General features: G+C 39.6%; 1 protein-coding gene across 1 annotated transcript; it reads right to left on the reverse strand.

Moving 5' to 3' along the window:
* Nucleotides 1-20055: 20055 nt before the first annotated feature.
* LOC127130142 (uncharacterized) lies at nucleotides 20056-20967 on the reverse strand. Its single transcript, XM_051059205.1, has one exon. The coding sequence runs from the start codon at nucleotides 20965-20967 to the stop codon at nucleotides 20056-20058; it is 912 nt and encodes a 303-aa protein (XP_050915162.1).
* Nucleotides 20968-21275: the final 308 nt, after the last annotated feature.

The raw sequence follows: 21275 nt of genomic DNA on the forward strand, positions 1-21275 counted from the left end.
TATAACTCAAGCCTCGTCTCAAGCTCAAGCAAGTGTCTACAATAATGAAGTATCTAGCAAGTGCTGAAGTATATGAAAGTCTGCCTCGATATGTCTAATGGAATATACAACGTAAAAGTATAAGGGTTTTCTCATAAAGTATATGTCTAATCACACACACACACACACACACACACACACACACACATACACGCGCGCGCACATGCATGCGCACACACATACACACAAATAAGTTTTTAACCCACTCAAAAGATTTAAAAGGTTTGAGATTAGTCTGGTTTTAAAATCTCACAATTTCTTGGTTAACCTAGAATAAAATCAAGATTTGGTTCAAACTCATCCTGATACTAAAAGCTTGTTTCAATTTGTGATGAACCTGGTGGTAAATTATCATAGATTCTTGGTCAGCCTGGTATAAAACCATGTTTGGTTCGTAAGCTCTGCCCGATGTTAAAAGCTCTCACAAGTTCAAGATCAGCCTGTGATAAAATCTTTGTTTAAAGCTTGAAGACTAACTGATCCAAGTTTCTTGTGGAAATGAGACTAACTGATTCAATCTATCATTTAGAAGGAAGACTCGTTGCGTATCTCCGTGTTTATTGTTTGGTTGAAAGTTAGCCACAAACTTTAGTATCCTTATATAAGGGGGTTCAAGAGTTTAACTTGCTAAAAACACTTAAGGCTATTGGTTACTCTCAAGATCAAATCTTAGGGAGAGTATTAGGTTTTTTCTCTTTTTATCACACCTATATAACTTCTGGTGTTTTTCTCTCTTCCCTTAAATTTTACTTTTTACACTTTACTTTTTGAATTTTATTTGACGCTGCTTATTACTAAGACTTTTCTAAAATGTTTACAAACTACGATTTTGATCCAAAAAGTTTTTCAAACTTAAGTTTTTCTGGAAAAACATCATTCACCCCCTCCCTCTTGTGAATGGAGTCACATGTTCAACAATATTTCTGTTGAATTTAGTCCTTTTGGTTTACCATGAAGGATTTTTAGACAATGATTCTTTTAATGAAATGAGATAGCTCGGGCGACCTTTATCCAATTTCCATAACACTAGCCACTACCAACTCCTCAACATCCACCTTTTTCTTTTTATCCAAAGCATCATGGCACAACCGCTTAAAACATCTGGGCACTTTGGTTTTAAGTTCTCTTCACCAGAACAATTTCATTTCCTATAGTAAGTTTCAAAATATTTTTTTGCTCATTCTTGTCCTCTTGAAAAACAAATAAATTACCATTTTATGAATCTTTTTCCTATACTTTGTTTCCTTTTGATATTCTCCATAGTTATATTTGGATGTCTCCTATTCTAAGTTCAATTAGACATTGTTATTATGCTTTATTCCATGATGAGTTTAAAAAAAACAATTATGGACTTTTACAATTGCAAATAAATCTTAAGTGCATTCCACCTTTCTTTAGTTTCGTGATTATATTAAAACAAAATTTGAAATAGAAATAAAAACATTTCAATGTGATAATGGAAAAGAGTATGACAATGCACATTTTTCATGGATTTTGTAAACTAAATGGAACCTTGTCCCAACACCTCTCCTCAAAATGGAAAAGTAGAAAGAAAAATTTGAACCATGATAAAATTATTCGCACCCTTCTAGATCGTGCCTCTCTTCCACCTCTTTTTTGGCATCACGCACTAGAAATGACCACTTACCACCTCCTTAACATCCTCCTTAATAAAAAGAATTCCCTACAAACTCTCACTAAAATTCTTTACCAAACAAAAATCGTCATAATATCATCTTAAAGTCTTTATTTGTCTTTGTTACCCTCTCATTCAATACACGTCTAGAAATAAATTACATTCTCGCTAATCACCATATATATTTTTGGGTTATCCTTCAAATCATAAAAGTTATAAATGTTATGAGTTGTTAAGTCATAAAATAATTATTTCTAGGCATGTCACTTTTAATGAAAATATGTCTAGTTTTCTACCTAAAATTCTCCTCCAGCATCTAATTACAAATTCTTTGATAGAAACGAGACACCCTTTCTTATCTCTGATCCAACTTATTTTCATCAAAACATTACTACAACAAATCAACTCTCCCTTACTCAAAATGCTAATCCATTGACCATAATTACCTCATCATTAAATCTCAGTATTATTACCCTTACCTCCTAACAAGTTATACAGTATACATAAAATCTTATCTCGTCCTCACAGTTGGCCTCACCATAAACTGTCAACACAATCAAGTCACTACATCACTCACCTGCCTCACATCAAAAGACCATCCGAGAAAAATATGGATATTATAAGCCTTTCAAATATTTTAATCTCCATACATCATCTCCAAACTCTATTTATCCATTTACTACCAATCCCATTCATGCATTACATTATCATAATTGGAAAATGTCCATGAAAGACAAATATGATGATCTTATTGAAAATAAGACATGCAACTTAATGCCTCATCCGTCTATGCTAATATTATTATAACTTTGTGGATTTTTAGACATAAAAATAAATCTAATGGGTCCTTTGAGATATACAAAGCTTTACTTGTAGGTGATGGTGTCGATCAATAAAAATGATATCGATTATTATGAGAATTTCAGTCCAGTAGTTAAACTAACCACTATTCAAACAATGTTAATTGTAGCTCTATCAAAATCACGATGTCTTTATCAATTTGATTTTAATAATGCATTTTTTCATGGTAATCTTGATGAAACTATTTACATGCATCAAAACCACCAGGTTTCCGCAATCCTAAGATTCTGAATATGTATGCTTTCTCAGGAAGTCACTATATGAACTTAAACAAGCACCTCATACTTGGTATCACCGGTTTACTAACTATGTTGCTACCTTAGGTTTCTCTCACAAAATCTACAACTATTCCTTATTTATCTACTATCAAGGTAATACTATATCATATATCATTCTTTATATGGATAACATCATTCAAGTTACCTTCTTAGATTTCCTTCGTCAATCGATCATGACTAAACTCGACTCTAAATTTTCTCTGAAGGATTTAGGTCCTTTTAGTTACTTTCTTGGTATTTCTATTACCATACACACATGAAGTCTTTTTCTCTCACAAAAGAAATATGGAGAGGAAATTATTGAGCACCCGAGTATGTCTTTTTTCAAACAGGATAGACCGGTGTACACTTAAGCCAAACTAAGTGGATCTTATGGAAATCCATATCACGATAAAATTGAGTATTGTAGTCTTGTTGGAGCACTTAAATACTTGACTTTGACAAGACTTGATATCACTTAAGCCTTGTAGAAAGTGTGTTTGTTTATGCATTATTCGAGAAAACAACATATGTCTTCCTTGAAGTGCATCATTTTATATATTCAAGGAACTCTTAATTTTGGTTTACATCTATATCCTTCCTCCATTAATAAGATCATCACATATGGTGATGAAAACATGGGTGGATATCCAGACACCAAAAGGTCCAGATCTAGGTATTGTGTATATTTTAGGGAAAACCTCATCTCTTAGTCTCCCAAATGACAAGTAACATTGCCTTATTCCAATGCTTAAGCTGAATATTGTGGAGTCACTAATGTAGCATTTGAGACATGTTGTGTTGGGAATCTTCTTCTTGAACTATGTTGCCCTGCCTTGAAGGCCACATTTGTAACACACTAAATTTTCCCGGCGTAAATTTAAAACATTTATTAGAGTAAAACAATTCAACATGTAATTTAGGATGCTACACTATAACATACAATCAACCTGCTCAATTGAAAAGACATGTAACACTTGACATTTATAAAAATAGTAGTAATAACCACATGTCTGAATGTTAACTTTTATTAAATAGTAGTGGAACAACGATAACAAACAGTTAAATCAACATATCCAACATCAACATAACATGTCATTATAAGAAATGTTAAAAACATAACTAAATACACATCGTTCCAAATCCCCCGGTGTCACACATCAGAGCAGACTTCGACACTAAAATAAAACGAAATACTTCATCTTCCACTCACATCTGAGCTCCTACTGCGGATTATCTTCACCTTACCCACGTGGAGGCAACATTTAAATAGAAGGGGTGAGATATCATAATTATATAAAGGAAAGCATGATAATAAGTAAGCATCGGATTATCACATGCACATCACCCATTCCACAACACAATTTCACATAATCCATGCAACGAATATTCACACATAATAGCAACATAACAACCATATGACATAATAATAACATAATCAACCATCTAACACAATAACAAATGCAACCAATATACAATGCAATGAGACTCAACAACTCGACTCAATGCATGTGGAACCAATACGTGAACACTCAGGTTCACCGCTTTGATCCTCACCTCCTAGGATCAAAGTCACCAATCTGTATACCATCACCTCCGATAACATCTCACTGATTCCATCACCTCCGAAATCAACTACCGTCCAAATCCACACAATGGGATTTGAGGCTCACCAACGACTGACTATTTGTCCAACAACATGAATGCATGCAACACACATCATCATGCACAATGAGCCACCTCCATAGTCAATGTACACCGCCAATACTGACCATCATGTATCAAACATATGCTATACAGGTCAACAACATCAACATACAACATAACAAGCAACAACAATGCATTTAAGGTTATGTCACACCACCACATAAACATTTCAATGCATATCAGCACCATCATATAAAAATATTCATTTTCAGGTACTGAGACTAATTTTAAATGACATTACACGCTCTCAGTTTTCCGACGCTTCGAATGGCACTCGAATCGGACACTCGGAACAAAATTATGAATTTTTAAAGTTTTTAAGAAAATGATCTTGGTATAACCGATTACCCCAAAACCAGTAACCGGTTACACTACATCCAGTAGCGTAACCCACACTACCATACATAAATGGTAACCGGTTATCCAAAAACTAGTAACCGGTTACACCTCCTAATTCCATCCCCCGTGTGTCCTCTTATTTGGTCTAGTGAAAACTGCCTCTGTCAGTGGTAAGATGTATGGACTATTCATTGTTGATGACTACAACAAGTGGACATGGGTGAAATTTCTCAGACACAAGGATGAGTCACATTCTGTGTTTTCTACCTTATGCTCTCAAGTGCAAAATGAGAAAGATCTCAGAATTGTAAAAGCCCAAAGTGATCATGGTGGCGAATTTGTAAACAAATATTTTGAAAAACTCTTTGATGCTAATGGCATTTCCCATAATTTATCCTGCCCTAGAACTCCAAAACAAAATGGAGTTGTAGAGAGGAAGAATAGGACTTTGCAATAGATGGCCAAAACCATGACCAACGAGACTAATATGACCAAGCACTTTTGGGCAGAGGTAGTCAACAACATGTTATATTCAGAACATAATCACTATAAAACCTATTATGGGTAAGACTCCCTGTGAATTATGGAAGAATATGAAGCCCAACATTTCATATTTTCATCCTTTTGGATGTTCTTGTTTTATGTTGAACACTAAAGAGAATCTTAGCAATTTGATTCCAAGGCACAAAAGTGCATCATGTTAGGATACTCTGAACGTTCAAAAGGCTACAAAGTGTATAACACTGAGACATAGATTGTTGAAGAATCAATCCATGTCATACTCAATGATAAGCTTGACTCTAAAAAGTCAAATCTAGTTGAAAAATTTGCAGATCTGAAGATCACTTACTCGGGTTCTGAAGGAAAGAACTCATAAGCCAAAAATGCTAAAGTTAAATACTCTGAAGCTCCTCAACCAAGAGTTGTTGAATCTTAGACTCCTCTGAGAATGCACATACATATATCTTCATATTCTGGAGAATTGATTATGGGTGACTAGTCTGAACCTGTCAGAATCAGATCCTCTTTCAAGCTCTCTAAAGAAAGTCTTTTGTTTGGTGTCTTTGATAGAGCCTACATCAATTGATGAAGCACCTCAGGATACAACATGGATTATGGTTATGCAAGATGAACTCAATCAATTCTCCATAAGTGATGTATGGGATCCGGTGACAAGACCCAAAGGAACTCACGTTATTGGAACCAAGTGGGTCTTCAGTAATCATCTGAACGAACAAGGAGAGGTAGTTAGAAATAAGCCTCAACTGGTTACACAAGGTTATATTCAGCAAGATGGGATTGACTATAAAGAAACCTTTGCACCAGTTGTCAGGTTAGAGTCTATTTGTCTCTTAATCTCTTTTGTAATTAATCATAACATCATCTTATATCATATGGATGTTAAGAGTTCATTTCTAAATGGTTACATTAATGAAGAAGTGTATGTAAACCAACCCCCTTGTTTTGAAAATCCTCAAAATCCAGAATTTGTTTTCAAACGAAAGAAATCATTGTATGGTCTGAAACAAGCTCCTAGAGCATGGTATGAAAGACTAAGAAATTTTATTTTGGAAAATGATTTCACCAAAAGGAAAGTTGATACAACATTATTCTATAAATCATTCAAAAATTACATTCTTGTTGTTCAAATTTATGTTGATGACATCATATTTGGTTCTGGTAATGCTACTTTGTGCAAAGAATTTGCTAAGTCTATGCATGCAAATTTTAAGATAAGTCTGATGGGAGAACTCAAGTTCTTTATGGGGATTCGAAACAATAAATGGTCAAAGGAACTTATATTCATCATAGCAAGTACACCAAGGAACTTCTAAAGAAGTTTGACATGTCTGAATGCAAGATGTCAAAGACTCATATGCATCATACATGCATCCTTGAGAAGGATGAGGTAAGTGCTAAGGTAGAACAAAAGGTATATAGAGGTATGATTGGTTCTCTATTATATTTGATTTATCTTAGGCCTGATATTTTGTTTAGTGTCTATTTATGTGCTCATTTCTAATTAGATCCTAGAGAGTCCCACTTAACAACTGTTAAGAGGATCTTCAGGTGTCTGAAAGGTACGATTAACCTTGGTTTGTGCTATAGAAAGTCAAAAGACTACAAGCTAGTGGGTTATTGTGATGTTGACTATGTTGGAGACAGACTTAAGAGGAAAAACACTTCTGAAAGCTTTCAGTTTCTGGGAGATAATATGATCTCATGGTCCAGGAAAAGGCAATCAACATCTTGGCGAATAACTACCCATAATCTCTTTGAGTGCCCATGTTTTCCTTCACCACTCAAAACCTTCGACTTCGACCGAGGCTTACAGGTGTCGACCTACAAAATCATCCATCATCCTGTCGAGGAGGCTCCGACAGGTCCCTTAGTCGAAATTGGCCTTCTCCCTTAGCCAAAATTGGTGAGCTAACAAATTTCCCCCTGAAAAGGCTGGCTTCGACATGAGTGAGTCGATCGAGAAGATGGCCTTTTGACTTTCCATATTTTGGCTAGTTGTCTTATCATTACTCATGACTTCATATGTGATGATGACTTTTTTCGGCCGAGCGATTTCCAAGACACTTTACCATCATTAGGTGGTATCCCTAAGTCGTGGGATCTCAACTGAAACCCACTAACTCTTCTAATTACTTCATACCCAGCCACTTGTCAGTCACCTACTGCTCGATTGTTCACTTTACTGGCCTATCAATAGTCTTTTCTCATTCTTCACACACTCTTTTGTTTCCATACTTACGTATTTCCTTGCTCAAACTTCAGACGCATTTATGCATTGCAATTTCTCATACAACATCTCACAAACTCCAAACCTTTGCTTTATTTCACAATGGTTTCCTCCTCTCACGCAAAAGAAACTATTTCTTATGGTACTGGTCATAATCCCATCGCCTTCAAGCTTACTGCTAAAGAGGGTATGAATCACATTCCTCAACCCACATCATCTGATGAAGTTATTATCAAGAACTAGCAAAACCAGATGGTGATACCTTTCGTGGTTGACAAGAAGTTATTGGCTTTCCACGGGCCTCTTGCTGACAAAAAATAGTCTCCCAAGACCGTTGCACCCTTTTTCCCTGGGTATAAACCTGATATGCCTCTTGCTTTCGACAGATCTGTCGTGCTTGACGTCATATTCATGGAGGCGAAAGCCAGGGTTTTTCGATCCATTCCCACTCCTAGAAACAAGGAATACTTGGTGTGGCTTAACAAGGTCCAACACAAGCGTCAAGATAAATGGCGGAGTGCAGGGATTTTCGACCTTATTTAAGTATCAAGGTACACCCACCGTGTCAATCCTTGCATGTTATTGGCGTCCCTTTACTTCTAGGAAGATTCGACTAACACCTTCCAGCTGCCTTGTGGGATGATGACACCCACTCTCTTCGACGTAGCAACGATAACCAACCTTTCTCCCCTAGGGGAAACCTTTGATCCAACCCTTTCGATGGAAAATACATTCATGTTTGGTCGGGCCAACCTTCTGAACTATATCGAAGACCACCACAACAAGGACTATGTCGAAGTGTCTGACGAAGAACACATAGCCTTCCTCACCTTATGGCTCTCATACTACGTCTTCTGTCCTGGATCCATGCAGATAGCCAAAATTTAAATTGCTCTGGTGGTCCAGATCCATGAGGGTCGACAGGTATCATTAGGAAAATTACTACTGGCTTCTCTGTATCAGGCCCTGGGGTTGGCAACCTTGAAACTGAAACTCCTTTCCAACACACCTAAGGCCCTGAACCAGTTGGGTCCTTTGTGGATCTTGCAAAATTGGCTAAACACTACTTTGAGTATCAACTAGGATACACAATATCGAAGCATCTTATGCGACTGAACCAAGACCGACCGATCGAAGGAGCCAAGTTGGCTTTGACAACTTGTCAGGAGACTCCAAACACCAGTATCTTCATGAAATATTTGAATATGTTCATCGAAGAGGACAAATTTTCTCCTGGAATGGCGCCATTTTCTGATAGAAACATTGGCCCCAAATGGTTCAAAGATCCCTTTCCTGGTAGCTCCCCACAAACTGCAGCTTATTCAAATGCGATATCAAGGGCTTTCCTGACTCCTACCTTGCTGTCATACAGGATTGAACTAGGTTCGAACGGGTTCGGTTTCATGAGTTACCAACCGAACCTTGTGGCTCGTCAATTTGGCCTAAGCCAGATGGTCCCAAGCCTCTGGTATCTCATGATACCGACATTGTCTGGTCCGGTCGAATGTTAACAACCGATGATCACAAGGCTTACCTCAGTTTCTGTAGATCCACTAACCGTTACGAACTTCCAGTTTTTAGGTTCCAACAATCTTTTCTGACAACCACTTATTTTGATGACTGGTGGAACTCCTACTATAATCATGCTTTCCCAAGTGACCAGTTTCTTCAAAACATGGTGAATGCACTTTCCACCCTTGCCGGCGATATACCGCCTCCGCCTCCGTTCATCAATGCTCCCTACCCAAAAATCCAAAAGCCTCATGTTGACGAAGCCCCTAAAAAGGTACATGTAAACTGACTTAGTTTCTTCTTTAATTGGTGTTATACCAATTTGACCGTTTTTTGCTGTTAGGGTCAAAAGAGGGTCGCCTCCTCTACTGAACCGACTCTGGCGAAACCTCTGAAGAAGCAACAGGCGCCTTCGACCCCGCCTCCGTGGGTATGACCTATTCATCTTTTGAACAAGTTTTTTACTAAGACTTTTTTATCACCTCTTCATACGTCTCAACATTCAGGTACCCGAAGAAGTTCCTGTGGTGGAGGACGAAGACTCAGATGGGAGTGTGCACTCACATAATTTTTCTCCATCAAAAGCACCTTCCAAAACTCCACCTACACCTACGCAACGGAAGAAGGCTCCAGCCCAAAAGACTCTGACAAAGGTGGCTCCTAGGGCTTCCCCGACAGTCCAAGAGGTTCCTACCCCCTAGAATTCAGAAAGGACTCCCACTGTTTTGCGTCCTGTCGATCTCCAGGTATTTTCCCACACTCTTCCCATTATCCACAGGTTTCTTCTTGCTACATGATCTAACACTTGTATCTTTTAGAGACCAGTGGACTCCCCGATTGAGATTGAAGCCGAGGTCAGAGATTAGATCGAATATCCTCCCGTTGACGTTCTCTTAAGCCCCCAATAACAAGCTGAGTTTCAAAATGATTCCCTAGGGACCTCTCAAAATCCTGCCTCTCTACCACCTCTTGATGCAAATGTGACTGACGAAATGCATCAACCAACATTCTGACACTGAATGACATAAGGATAATCAAACAAAGGAATCATGTAGAGGCCTTAAGAAAATTGTAACAAATTCTTCGTTTGTCAACTGACGCACCACCTCTATCTACTACCGTCGGTGCTTCCTCAGAGCTTCATGTCGAGGTTGTCTTCATCCTTCAGCAGTTGAAGGCGTCACTCTTTGACGATGAATTTATAGGCGCTCTTGGAAAAGATGGGGAGATTGCTCGTGATGTTTTCAATTTTCTCGACTCTCTTGCCCTCCATGACCTCCCCGCCTCAATGGTGAAGTACTTTGTCGAATTTGAGGTTTTCTTTACTCAAATCGTCAAGGACTTGAGACTCTAACAAAATATTGATTTTCAGATAAACACGAAACTCAATGAGGCGAAGATCGAATGGGATTTTGGTGAGGCTTGATAGCGGGAACTCGACGAGTTCGAACACAAGAAGGAAGAGCGTCTTCGTCAGCGGGAAGCCTTCAATCAACAAATCTCTGACTACCTAGCTTAGATCGCTGAACTCCATAAAAAGATTAATGAAGTGGAAGCGCATAAAGCTTCTTTGGAGATAGTTGAGGGATCCATAAGCAGGAGGCGAGCGACAGTGAGGTCATGAGGGGAATATCTCATGTAGAAAGAGCCCTCAAAATCGAGGCTGGCATCAAGTACTACACAGGAAGAAAGTTACTCTGGATAATAGGATTAGGCATGAGATGACCTTGTTTGAGGATTTTAAATCTACGTTTCCCATTTGAATCTTTCTTTATTTCTATTGTAGGTATGTCGACCATATTTGTAATTCCCTTTTGGGACATTTTTCAAAGAATCAATGAATCTTATGTTTGGATATGGATCTCTTGTAGCATAGGTGTATATTTCTTCAAGTATTTTCCATTTACCCTCAAGACCCTTTGGTCCTCACCAAGTTCTTTGATCTCATACGCATTATTACTATACGTTCGAGTTACTTGAAATGGTTCTTCCCACTTCGAAGACCATTTACCTAGAGTTCGACCTCGACGATCCATAAGCAAGATTACTTTCCAAACGTACTCATTATCAATGAAGGTTTTTCCCCTTACCTTTTTATTGTATACCTTGGCTACGCGTTCCTTCTTTCAAATCAGCATTTCGGTCGTGACCAATCTTTCTTCGTCTAAATCAGTCAATTCGTCGAAAATCATGTCCCAATACTGTTTTGGCCGAAGGTCATTCTGACTCTGGACTCTGACGGACTGCAAACAGATTTTTACTGGTAATACGGCATCGTGACCAAATATTAGTCGAAAAGGCGTCAAGTTTGTCGCCTCTTTTGGGGACGTTCAACAGGCCCATAGAATTTGGTTCAAAGTCTTGCGTCAATTCTTTGGTTTTTTGGAAACATGTTTCTTAATCAAGCTTATTATTACTTTGTTGGCCGCTTCTACTTGGCCATTTTCTTGCGCGTAGTAAGGCGTAGAGGTAACTAACCTGAAACCTGTTTCGCCAGCAAACTCATGCATCTTTTGTCCTACGAACACTAATCCTTGATTCGTGGTAATGGTCTCTGGGATGCCAAACCTATACACAATATGCTTTTGGATGAATTCAATCACCGTGTCTTGATCCACCTTCACCAGAGGGACGATCTCGACCCACTTGGTGAAGTAATATATCCCTAATAGGATAAACCTCTGCTGCTTCGACGAGGCTGGTCGAATTTCTCCAATGACGTATAATGCCCACCCCCTAAAAGGCCACAGTTTAATGATAGCATGCGACTCACTTTCCTACATATGCTGAGTACTCACATGTCTTTGACATTCTTGGCATCCCTTGGTAAACTCGATGCAATCTTTCAACATACTAGGCCAATAAACCCCTTGTCGAAGCAGCAACCACTTCATCTTATGGCCTGCCTGGTGTCTTCCAGGAATTTGAGTAGTAATCCTTCTGGTGTCTTCTTCAACAATTTAATTCCTGACCATAAGTAGCTCAAAGCCCTGTATTTGGTTTTCCTGTCGGTACCTCCGACTGGATTCTCCAATTATTCAATAATTGGCTTCCTCCAGTCTTTTGGCGATGAACTGTTGGTAGAAAAAACTCCATGTTTCCGGGCTGAAGGTAGAGAAAAAATAAGAAAGGGGTGGTTTGAATTGTTTTAATTGATAATAAAAAGTTTTTGGAAATGAAACACACGCGGAAAAAAAATATCAACACGGAATTTTAGAATGGTTCGCTTGAAATTCGAAGCTACTCCAGTCCACCCGACCAAGGTGATTTCGTCTTCAATAAGGACTTAATCCACTAATCTTGAAAGATTACAAAAATGATCGTCTAAGAGGATAAAGATCTCTTAGCCCTCTGAAGTTTATAGACTTCACAAGTCACTTGAGGAGAACTTAACAAATAAATAAAATTATAGTCATGCTAAGTGCTTCTAGGTAAGCAGAATTTTCACAAGGTAAGAGCAAAAGAATTGTTCACACTTTTAGAGCAGCAGCTCGTGTGAGAAAGAGAATGAATAAAGTATATGATAGTAGTGTTTTATTCTCGTGTGTTTTCGTTGTATCTTTAACGAAGTGATCCATCCTTTATATAGGAGTTGAATGAGGAGACCGTTGAATGAAAGGATCTTTGGCAATGATGGTTGATAAATGTCATTAATCTTTGCGTTCCTTCCAAAGCAGTTTGGGGCGCTATAACTTTCTTCCAAAAATAGATTATTTTCCATACGTGGAAGTCTTTATAGCTAAGTCTTTGGTTATCGTTTATGAATCAGAATGTTTAGATATCAGAGTTTCTGTTCAGCAAGTATATCTTCAGATAGTTGCTTCCAGTTGACTGGCTTCAGAGGTTCTTGACGTCTTCCTGATGAATTTTCCAGAGTGTAAAAGCTTCAGATCCTAGAGTGCGCTATTCCGCTTCAGAATGTTTGATCTCTCTTTGTTTGTTACTCTTTGTGCCCTTCCTTTATTCAGATCCAAAGCTTCTTTCTGAGTATCTTTTAAGTGGTCATTCTGAATTTGTGTCTATATCTGATGTATGTCTATCTGACTTCTTTTTGATTAGAGTCCTGCATACTTAGATAAATTTGTTAGGGTGCCATTTTCATCCTTTGTTATCATCAAAATCTTAGAGATGAATTATCGATATTGAATTTGTTCTTACAATCTCTTCCTTTTTGATGATGACAAAAAAATTCAGAGTGATGATGAAACAATGATACTTTCAGCAGAAAAAATATTATCTCAGATTCAGAATGAGAGGTGACTCCCCTTGAGATGGATCAAAGGATTTATCAGAAGTTCTTACCATATTTTCCTTGTGTGGCAGCTAGTTATGACTTTAGTTGTTATTCTGCATAACTTAGTTTTCATAAGATATTAATGTGTGTAATGCAGCAAGAGGCTTAGATATATTTTCATCAGAGTTGTTTTTATTCTCCCCCTTTTTGTCAGACTCAAAAAGACTTAGCATAAAAATAGGTAAAACAAAGGAAGTTTATATATGATAAAGGTAGGTACAGATAAGCATCAATTCAAAAGAAAAGAACACAAAATACATAGAAGAAAACACAAGGAAAGAACACAAGAGAAGCCTAAGTGCCTAAGGTTTTGGAGGCGAAGGCATCCTTTGGAGCAGCTGAGTCAACAGGTTCTGAATATTATTGTTGACGGAGTCCTGATGACCCAATCTTGCTCGCACTATCTGTTGCTCCTTCTGCAGCTCTTCCAAAGTCTTCAGGACTAGAGGGGCGAAGTCAGAGTTATATTTCTCCCCTTGAGCTAGAGCATCAATGCTAGCCTTGGAAGCTTCTTCCGTAGCTATGTGTGCTGCCTCTTCAGTGTCATCTTTTGCTTTTGCTTTTGCTTCAGCAGCAACCGCTTTAGCAACAGCCTTCTCTGTAGCTTCTGGAACCCGTTACTCTTCTTCCAGACGAGCTTTCTCTTTTGCTTCTCTTCTGGCCTTTTCCTATGCCTCTCTGACCAATCATGTCTGTAGCCTTTCTCCAGCGTCTATGATAAATTCGTTGCGGACTTGTTTAGAGAGGTCATCCATCTGATCACTTTGTTCCAGTGAATCCTCATTATAGAGTTATCATCACTGATACTAGAGTTTTCAGATAGAGATCTGATCTTTTCCACTGAAGACTCAGTAAATAAAGAGATTGCTTCTTCTAGGGTGGGGAAGGTAGTTTCTGATTCAGGGTTGGGGATGGGGATGTTGGTGGTGTTTGGTTGGTGTCAGCGGGAGTCTGGGAGGTAGGGATGATAATGTTTTCAGAGGGTGGTATGATTGGAGTATTAAAGGGTGGTGTTGTAGGTTGTTCAGGTGGTGGATTTGATGGTTGTTCACATGTTGGTGTTTGTGGTTGTTTACATGGTGGTGGAATTGGTTGTTCAGGTAGTGGAGTGTTAGCTTCTGGTTTAGGTTATTATTGTGAGGCAAGAGCATGAACCTGAAGTTGAGCCAGTGGGGGCAATTGAGGGTCAGAGGGTTCTGAATTAGATGATAAGATGTAGTAGGGTGGAGATGAAGGTGTGGAGGAGATTGGTGAGATAGGTTCGTTAAGCATTTCAGCTTCAGAAACTGGTAGGGTTGTGGTGGAGAGGTTAAATTTTTGAAACAGAGGTGATGGTGGGTTAGGGGTTGGAGTTTCAGAGGGTTTGGTGGTAGAGGGTAGGGGTTTAGATTGAGTGTAGATAGGGGTGGTTTGGGGAAGAGAAGAAGCAATTTTCTTTAAATTGACAGAGCGAGAGTGAAGAGGCAAAGACTTACTTGGAGATTCGATCAGAGGGACCAGGGGTCTGGACGCAGAAGTTTCCCCCAGATTTTCTTTCTTGGCCTTCTTTGAATTCTCAGAAGGTTCTCGTTGTCTCTTCATGAAGTTTGGTGGATGCTCAGGCAGCCAATCCACAGAGAACTCTGAGATGTCAACTCCTTGGCTTGCGAGATCTTTCAGATAGTGTGCCACAACCTCTGGAGGATCAATATTTGAGAAGAGGTAAAGGCCATTTGGAATCTTCCTCTGATCCTTGATTGCTTCCTAGGAGGTATCTAACGAGGGTTTGACCCTAACTTGCTGAATCACCCCCATGCTCTTCAGATTGCAAGCGTTCAGAGGCCTTCCAGTGTCAACAGTGACATCCTCCATTAGATTGTGATGAATCAGGTGATCCACCAGCCCGCTCTCGATCAGAACATCGGAGATAAGACTTCATAGAGGGATGTAGGTTATGGGCTTCATGTTATTTCTGGTGTCTTTGATAGAGTCTCTGAGGTATTTGAAGAGCAGTGCTGGAAAATTCAGCTTGAGCCCTTTGTGAAGGCAGTAGAGTATGCATTTCTAATCGATGTTGATGTAGTTAGAAGAGTTGGAAGTTGTGTGGTGATGAATGGTTCCCAGAATGATCTTCAGCCAGGCTCAGAGGTTCTGGTGAAGTTCCTTGTTTTTGGAGGAGTTGCCTTCAGCATTCTGTTGGAAAATGGTTGGGTCAAATTCCTGGGACATGTACTTTGCCATAGGGTTAATATTGTAGATCCTTCTTCTCCATGTTCAGAAGGGAGGTGATGGACTTCTCAGTGATGACAATCATTACCCCCAGAACATGTGACACTATGTAATGATCATCTGAGTCTGCAAAGCGCTAGAACTCTTTTACCATATAGGTATAGACAGGACCATAGAGCCTTTGGAAATAGTCTCCCCACCTTTGCATTCTGAGTTCCTCAGTAAGGTCTATTCCATTTCGCTTCATGTTCTCGAAAACTACCAAACATTCACACAAGACCTCAAGATTTTCAAATGGAGTGGCAAGATGGATATGTGGTTCACAGTCCAAAATGTGTGGTTCTTTGTAAATGGGGGTAGAGATAACACCGGTTGTAGCAGTTGTTTGCTTAGAAGAAACGGGTGATTGTTCCGTTGATTCCATTTGTTGAGAGTAGTTGTAGACGAATTGTTGTTGGGAATCCATGAGAGAGTTGATGAAGTAGATGAAGCTTGATGAAGATTGATGAACATGAGGAGCTTGAAGAAGGAAGAAGGTTTGTGTAGGTTGTGAGTGTAAAGTGTGAAATTGTGAATTGTCAAAAATATAAATACACAAAGAGGGCATGCAAAATGACAGCGTCAGAAGCAGTTGAGAAGTTAGAGGATTAATGATGGCACATAAAACGAGTTGACACGCTTAGGAGAGACATGATTACAGCTTGTGATAGAAGTCTAATCCCCAAATCAGCATACTGCTCGAGGAGATCTCAAGGGTCTGTTTCTTGATTTCTGCTAGACAGCTGTCTAGAAAATCCAAGGTCAGACGTAAGATAACCCACACGTTAATCTATCTGGTCTTCAGGAATACCAAGGGATTGGATCCTGAGGATTTCTGATTTAGATGACTCCTAACTGGTAGAAGTATCAAAGTCAGATCCAGAAACCAGATGTTATTTCAGAGCCTTATTTTTCTATTTCAGAGAAGCACATTAGATTTATACTGGGCAAATTTGAATTTTAAGTGTTTCAGAATAAATGAGAATCTATCTTCAGCGAGGGGTTTTGTGAAAATATTAGCCCATTGATGGTCTGTATCTATAAATTTTAAAGATATTACCTCTTTCTGAACATAGTCTCTGACAAAATGATGTTTTATTTCTATGTGCTTAGCTCTAGAGTGCAAGATAGGGTTCTAACTTAAACATATGGTAGTAGTATTATCACAGAAGATAGGAACGTTACTCTCAAATATTTGAAGGTCTTCTAGTTGATTTTTCATCCAGAGCATCTGAGTAGTGCATAGTGAAACTAGTATATATTATGCTTCTGCAGTAGACAGAGCGATGGTTGACTGTCTTTTGCTAGCCCAAGATATGATATTGTTTCCCAAAAACTGATAGTTCCCAGATGTGCTTTTACATTCCATTTTGTCCCCTGCATAATCTGCATCACAATATCCAGAAAGCCTATACTCTGATGTTTTCTCATACATCAGGCCAAGGTTAGGGGTTCCTTTCAGATACCTTAGGATTCTTTTAACTGCTGTTAAATGGGATTCCCTTGGATCTGATTGGAATCTAGCACAAAGACATACACTAAAAAGAATGTCAGGACGGGTAGCCATCAGATAGAGGAGAGAGCCTATCATACCACGATAGAGCTTATGACAAACCTTTTGACTAACTTCTTCTCTCTCTAGAATGCAGGTTGGATGCATGGGTGTCTTTGCTGACTTGCATTCTGACATTTCAAATTTCTTCAGAATTTCTTTTATGTATTTACTTTGGTATACATATGTAGCTTGTGAAGCTTGATTGATTTGAATTCCCAGAAAGAATTTCAGTTCTTGCATCAAACTCATTTCAAATTCTGCCTGCATTTCCGCCACGGGCATCTAATACTCATCCTTTGGCGTGGCATTGTTTAGATCTCTGAAATCTATACAAATCCTAAGAGTTCCATTTTTCTTGATGACGGGAATTATGTTGGCCAACCATTCTACGTACCTTGTCGTTCTTATGAAACGAATTTTTAGGAGTCTTTCGATCTCTTGCTTGATCTTCGAAGTAACGTTTGGAGCAAACCATCGAGGGTGTTGCTTCACCGGCTTCTTCTCAGGTTGGATAGGAAGTCGATGCTCTACGACACTTCGATTTAAACATGGCATTTTGTCATAATCCCAGGAAAAGCAGTCCCTGTATTCAATCAATACCTCGACTAGTTTTGCCTTCATTTCTTACCCCACCTTAGTACTTATATAGTTTGGTCTTTTTGTGGTTCCATCTCCCAGATCAATCTCTTCGAGGGGATCTTGCACTTGCATCTTCTGGGACTCATTTAGTGGGTTCTTCTCGAACCCTAAAGGCTCTTTGTCATAGATACAATCATGCCTCCGGCTTTCTGAAGCTGTTGTCTAGTCTAGTCGACCATCTCCTAGACCTTTAGCCTCACATGCCAAATTCTGAAGTTTCTCCCTTTCCAGAATTGACTTCCTTTTGTTTTCAGCCAAATAGGCCGAAATTTGAGTTAGGCTTTCTGACTCAGCAGTCATCCTCATCGACTGCTGACCACCCCGTAGGTGGGATTCCCGTCTCTGATCCTGTGTATTCCTTGTTATTCCATATGAAACCATGATCAGGGTCCAAGTTCAGCACTTGACCAGTTTTGACGGAAGTATAGGATCTCGATTCGTCATCACATGGTGCTATATTCTCCAAGTGTTGGTCGAAAGACCTCTTGGAGCCCCTGTCATCGACCCGGTAATAACTTTGGTCGGCCTCAATATTCTTTATGATGCCATCCTTTCGCCAGATTATAAGCCTTTGGTAGACCGTTGAGGGAACAACCCCTATCCCATGGATCCATTCTCGACCCAAGAGTAAGTTGAAATTGGCTTTTGAGTCCATCACCATGAATAGTGTTAAACGTATTGTGGTTACCACCGCGAGGTCGACCTGAACAACCCTCATTATATTGATGGTTTTCCCTTCATAATTTGACAGGACCATGTTGTGTTGTCGGAGATCTTCATCGACCTTTCCCATTTTATTAAATAGAGTATAGGGCATCAGGTTGACAGCAGCACCCCCGTCAACAAAAACCTTATTCACCACTATTCCATCAACCTTAGCTCTGATGAACAATGGTTTTAGATGGTACATCATCCCAGGACTGGGCCTTTCAAACATCGATTTTTGTTCTTCCACCACGCCGCTATTCATGACATAGGACACACAAAGGTTTTCCTTCATCCGTTTCGTCTAGTATAAAGTCTCCCTCTATTTCAGAGACCTCAGACACCACGTCGTATTCAACTGGTAGCACCGACACAATGCCACCGTTTACGACAAAATCATCACCATAAATATCATTCTTGTTTTCGTCATAGATGTCTTCGTCGAACACCTCATCAAATTAAGGGGAATATTCAGGCTCTCCTTCCTCTGGTTGGGGACAATACTCTGGTTCATCCTCCTTCGATTTGCCCTTGCTTTGTGGCTGTCTCTCGATCTCTGACGAACATTCCACATTCTGAGTAGCTATCACTTCCTTCTTTCCCGTCGAGTCAATGGTCATGGCCACTGTATGATTGGCCACCATTTTTGCTGGTCCTCCAACTTTTGACATCTGTTTCTTTTGTCCAGCAGTCTTCGACTGTGGAGTGGTAACGACTTTCCCAGCTTTTTTGTTTCACTGGTGGCGTCTCAACCGTGTCGTAGTCATTGGATTCTTTCCCTTGTAGTTAGGAGATATTGTGTAGCCTCTTTTCTTCTCTAGAGTTGTTGTCTCTTTCTCCAAAACCCTCAATTTTGGCTTTTTACCTGCTTTCTGATTGACAGATTCTATCCATTTCTCCTGTGGAACATCAGTTGGAGGAATGAAGGTATTTGGTCGAGAGCGTTGAAACTGTCTTCTATAAGCTTCATTTCGTCGAGGTGCTCCATGCCTGTCGAACACGAACCGTAGGACATCAGTCTTTTCCTCTTTTACAACCTTGTTGTCGGCCTCCAGTCTTTCGGTGGTTTTCTTGTCAAACACCGCACTGCACTTTGCGCATAATAGAGATTTTGACCCATTTCCCTTGCACTTCTCCTGGAAGTCTGATAAGCTTTCGCTAGGCTGGGGATAGGCCAACTTGGGCCTCCTTTCGTCTTTATTTCCGAAACCTTCCGTAGTTTCGACCATCATTACTTTAAATGATTCAGCTAACGAGGTTTCTTTAAAAACCTCAATGAGACCATCAGTAGTCTCTACCATCATGCACTCTAGAGGCTCTACATACAAAGCTTTTTCCATCTTCAGAGGGTCAGAATCCACATGCATTTTTGGCCTTTCGCCAAACTAGACTCTTCCTTCTTTCAAAGCTTTCTGCACCAAATCTATGAAAAAAACACATTGGTGAGTTTTTGACCAAAGAATTTATGAAATTTACAGAATCCCCTCTTCTTCTTTTGTTCTAGGGGAGGGTATTTTAAACCCTGAAGGACGATAATCTTCCATCTCTTACTAATATATCAAAGATTTCGTCGCACTTAGACGCGTCGAAAGTATAGGTCTTATCTACATATTTGTCTGTTCTTTCTGGTTCGACAGGGTTTTTTCCATTTGACGACTTCAAAACCTTACACGCATACGGAGGTATGGGCTTAAGTTCTACCACATTAACCTCACTCATGTCGACTATATCTTCATCGTCGGAAGAAACTCTCTCAACTGCGATGTAGGACACTTTCTCTTTCTTATGATATCGACCCGCCTTAGACTTCTCAACTTTCAGGCATTCGATACGTCGAACCCTATTGGCCAATTGGGCCATATCTCTAAGATACTGAGTATCCAGCTTTTTCCTTATAGAATAATCTAGACCCCTAGCCACCATATCGACTAGTTCGTGTTCAGGGACTTGAGTAAAGCATCGTTCTTTCAGCAGTCTAAACCTGTTCAGATATTGGTCAATCGATTCAATAACCTTTCGCTTAACGCTAGCTAGTTCTTTGAGGCTGATCTTTGATTGTCCCATGTAGAATTGTTCATGGAACATACTCTCAGACTTTGTCCATGTTTGGATCGACTGTGGAGGTAGCGTCATGAACCATGTAAACACGTTTTTTGTCTGAGAACTTGGGAAGTATTTTAACTTCAAATCCTCATTGTTCGCTTTGTCTCCATCCTCGGTCTGGTACCTGGCCACGTGCTCGACGATGGATTCTTCAGTAACCCCAGCGAACTTAGTAAATTTAGGGACTTTCCATCCCCTTGCCAATTTTGTCTGTAAGACAAAATCTGGTAGAGGCGAAGAGTACGTCGGTCGCTGGAGGTAAGGACTTACTATGTTTCGCACTATGATCCGTTCGACGATAGCCTCTAGGTTTTGTTCTCCCATGGCTGCATTGTGTCGAACTTGTCGAACCACCTGGTATGGATCCTAGTTACGGTTAACCAGTACCATAGGGGGGCCTTCATACCACCCTTGGGATGTGTTCGAATTCCTGATATTCCTGTTCGACAGTATCATCTGTCATCTCCTCTTGTAGAACCGGTGTTTTTGGTCGAGGAGGAGGCGTGGGATTCCGACGAACTTGACCCCTTGGAGCTCCCAAAAAATCTCCAATCCCTTTCATTTGGGTTGCCAACTACTGATAACTCTACGTTGAATCCTGGATCAATGGCCTCAATATAGTACCCATTTGC

This window comes from Lathyrus oleraceus, chromosome 3 (genome assembly GCF_024323335.1).
Source record: "Lathyrus oleraceus cultivar Zhongwan6 chromosome 3, CAAS_Psat_ZW6_1.0, whole genome shotgun sequence".
NCBI classification, from domain to species: domain Eukaryota; kingdom Viridiplantae; phylum Streptophyta; class Magnoliopsida; order Fabales; family Fabaceae; genus Lathyrus; species Lathyrus oleraceus.

Bases quoted from the DNA above. Each gene is read 5' to 3' on its own strand.
- LOC127130142 (XM_051059205.1), bottom strand. From the start codon at position 20,967: ATGGGAGAACAAAACCTAGAGGCTATCGTCGAACGGATCATAGTGCGA.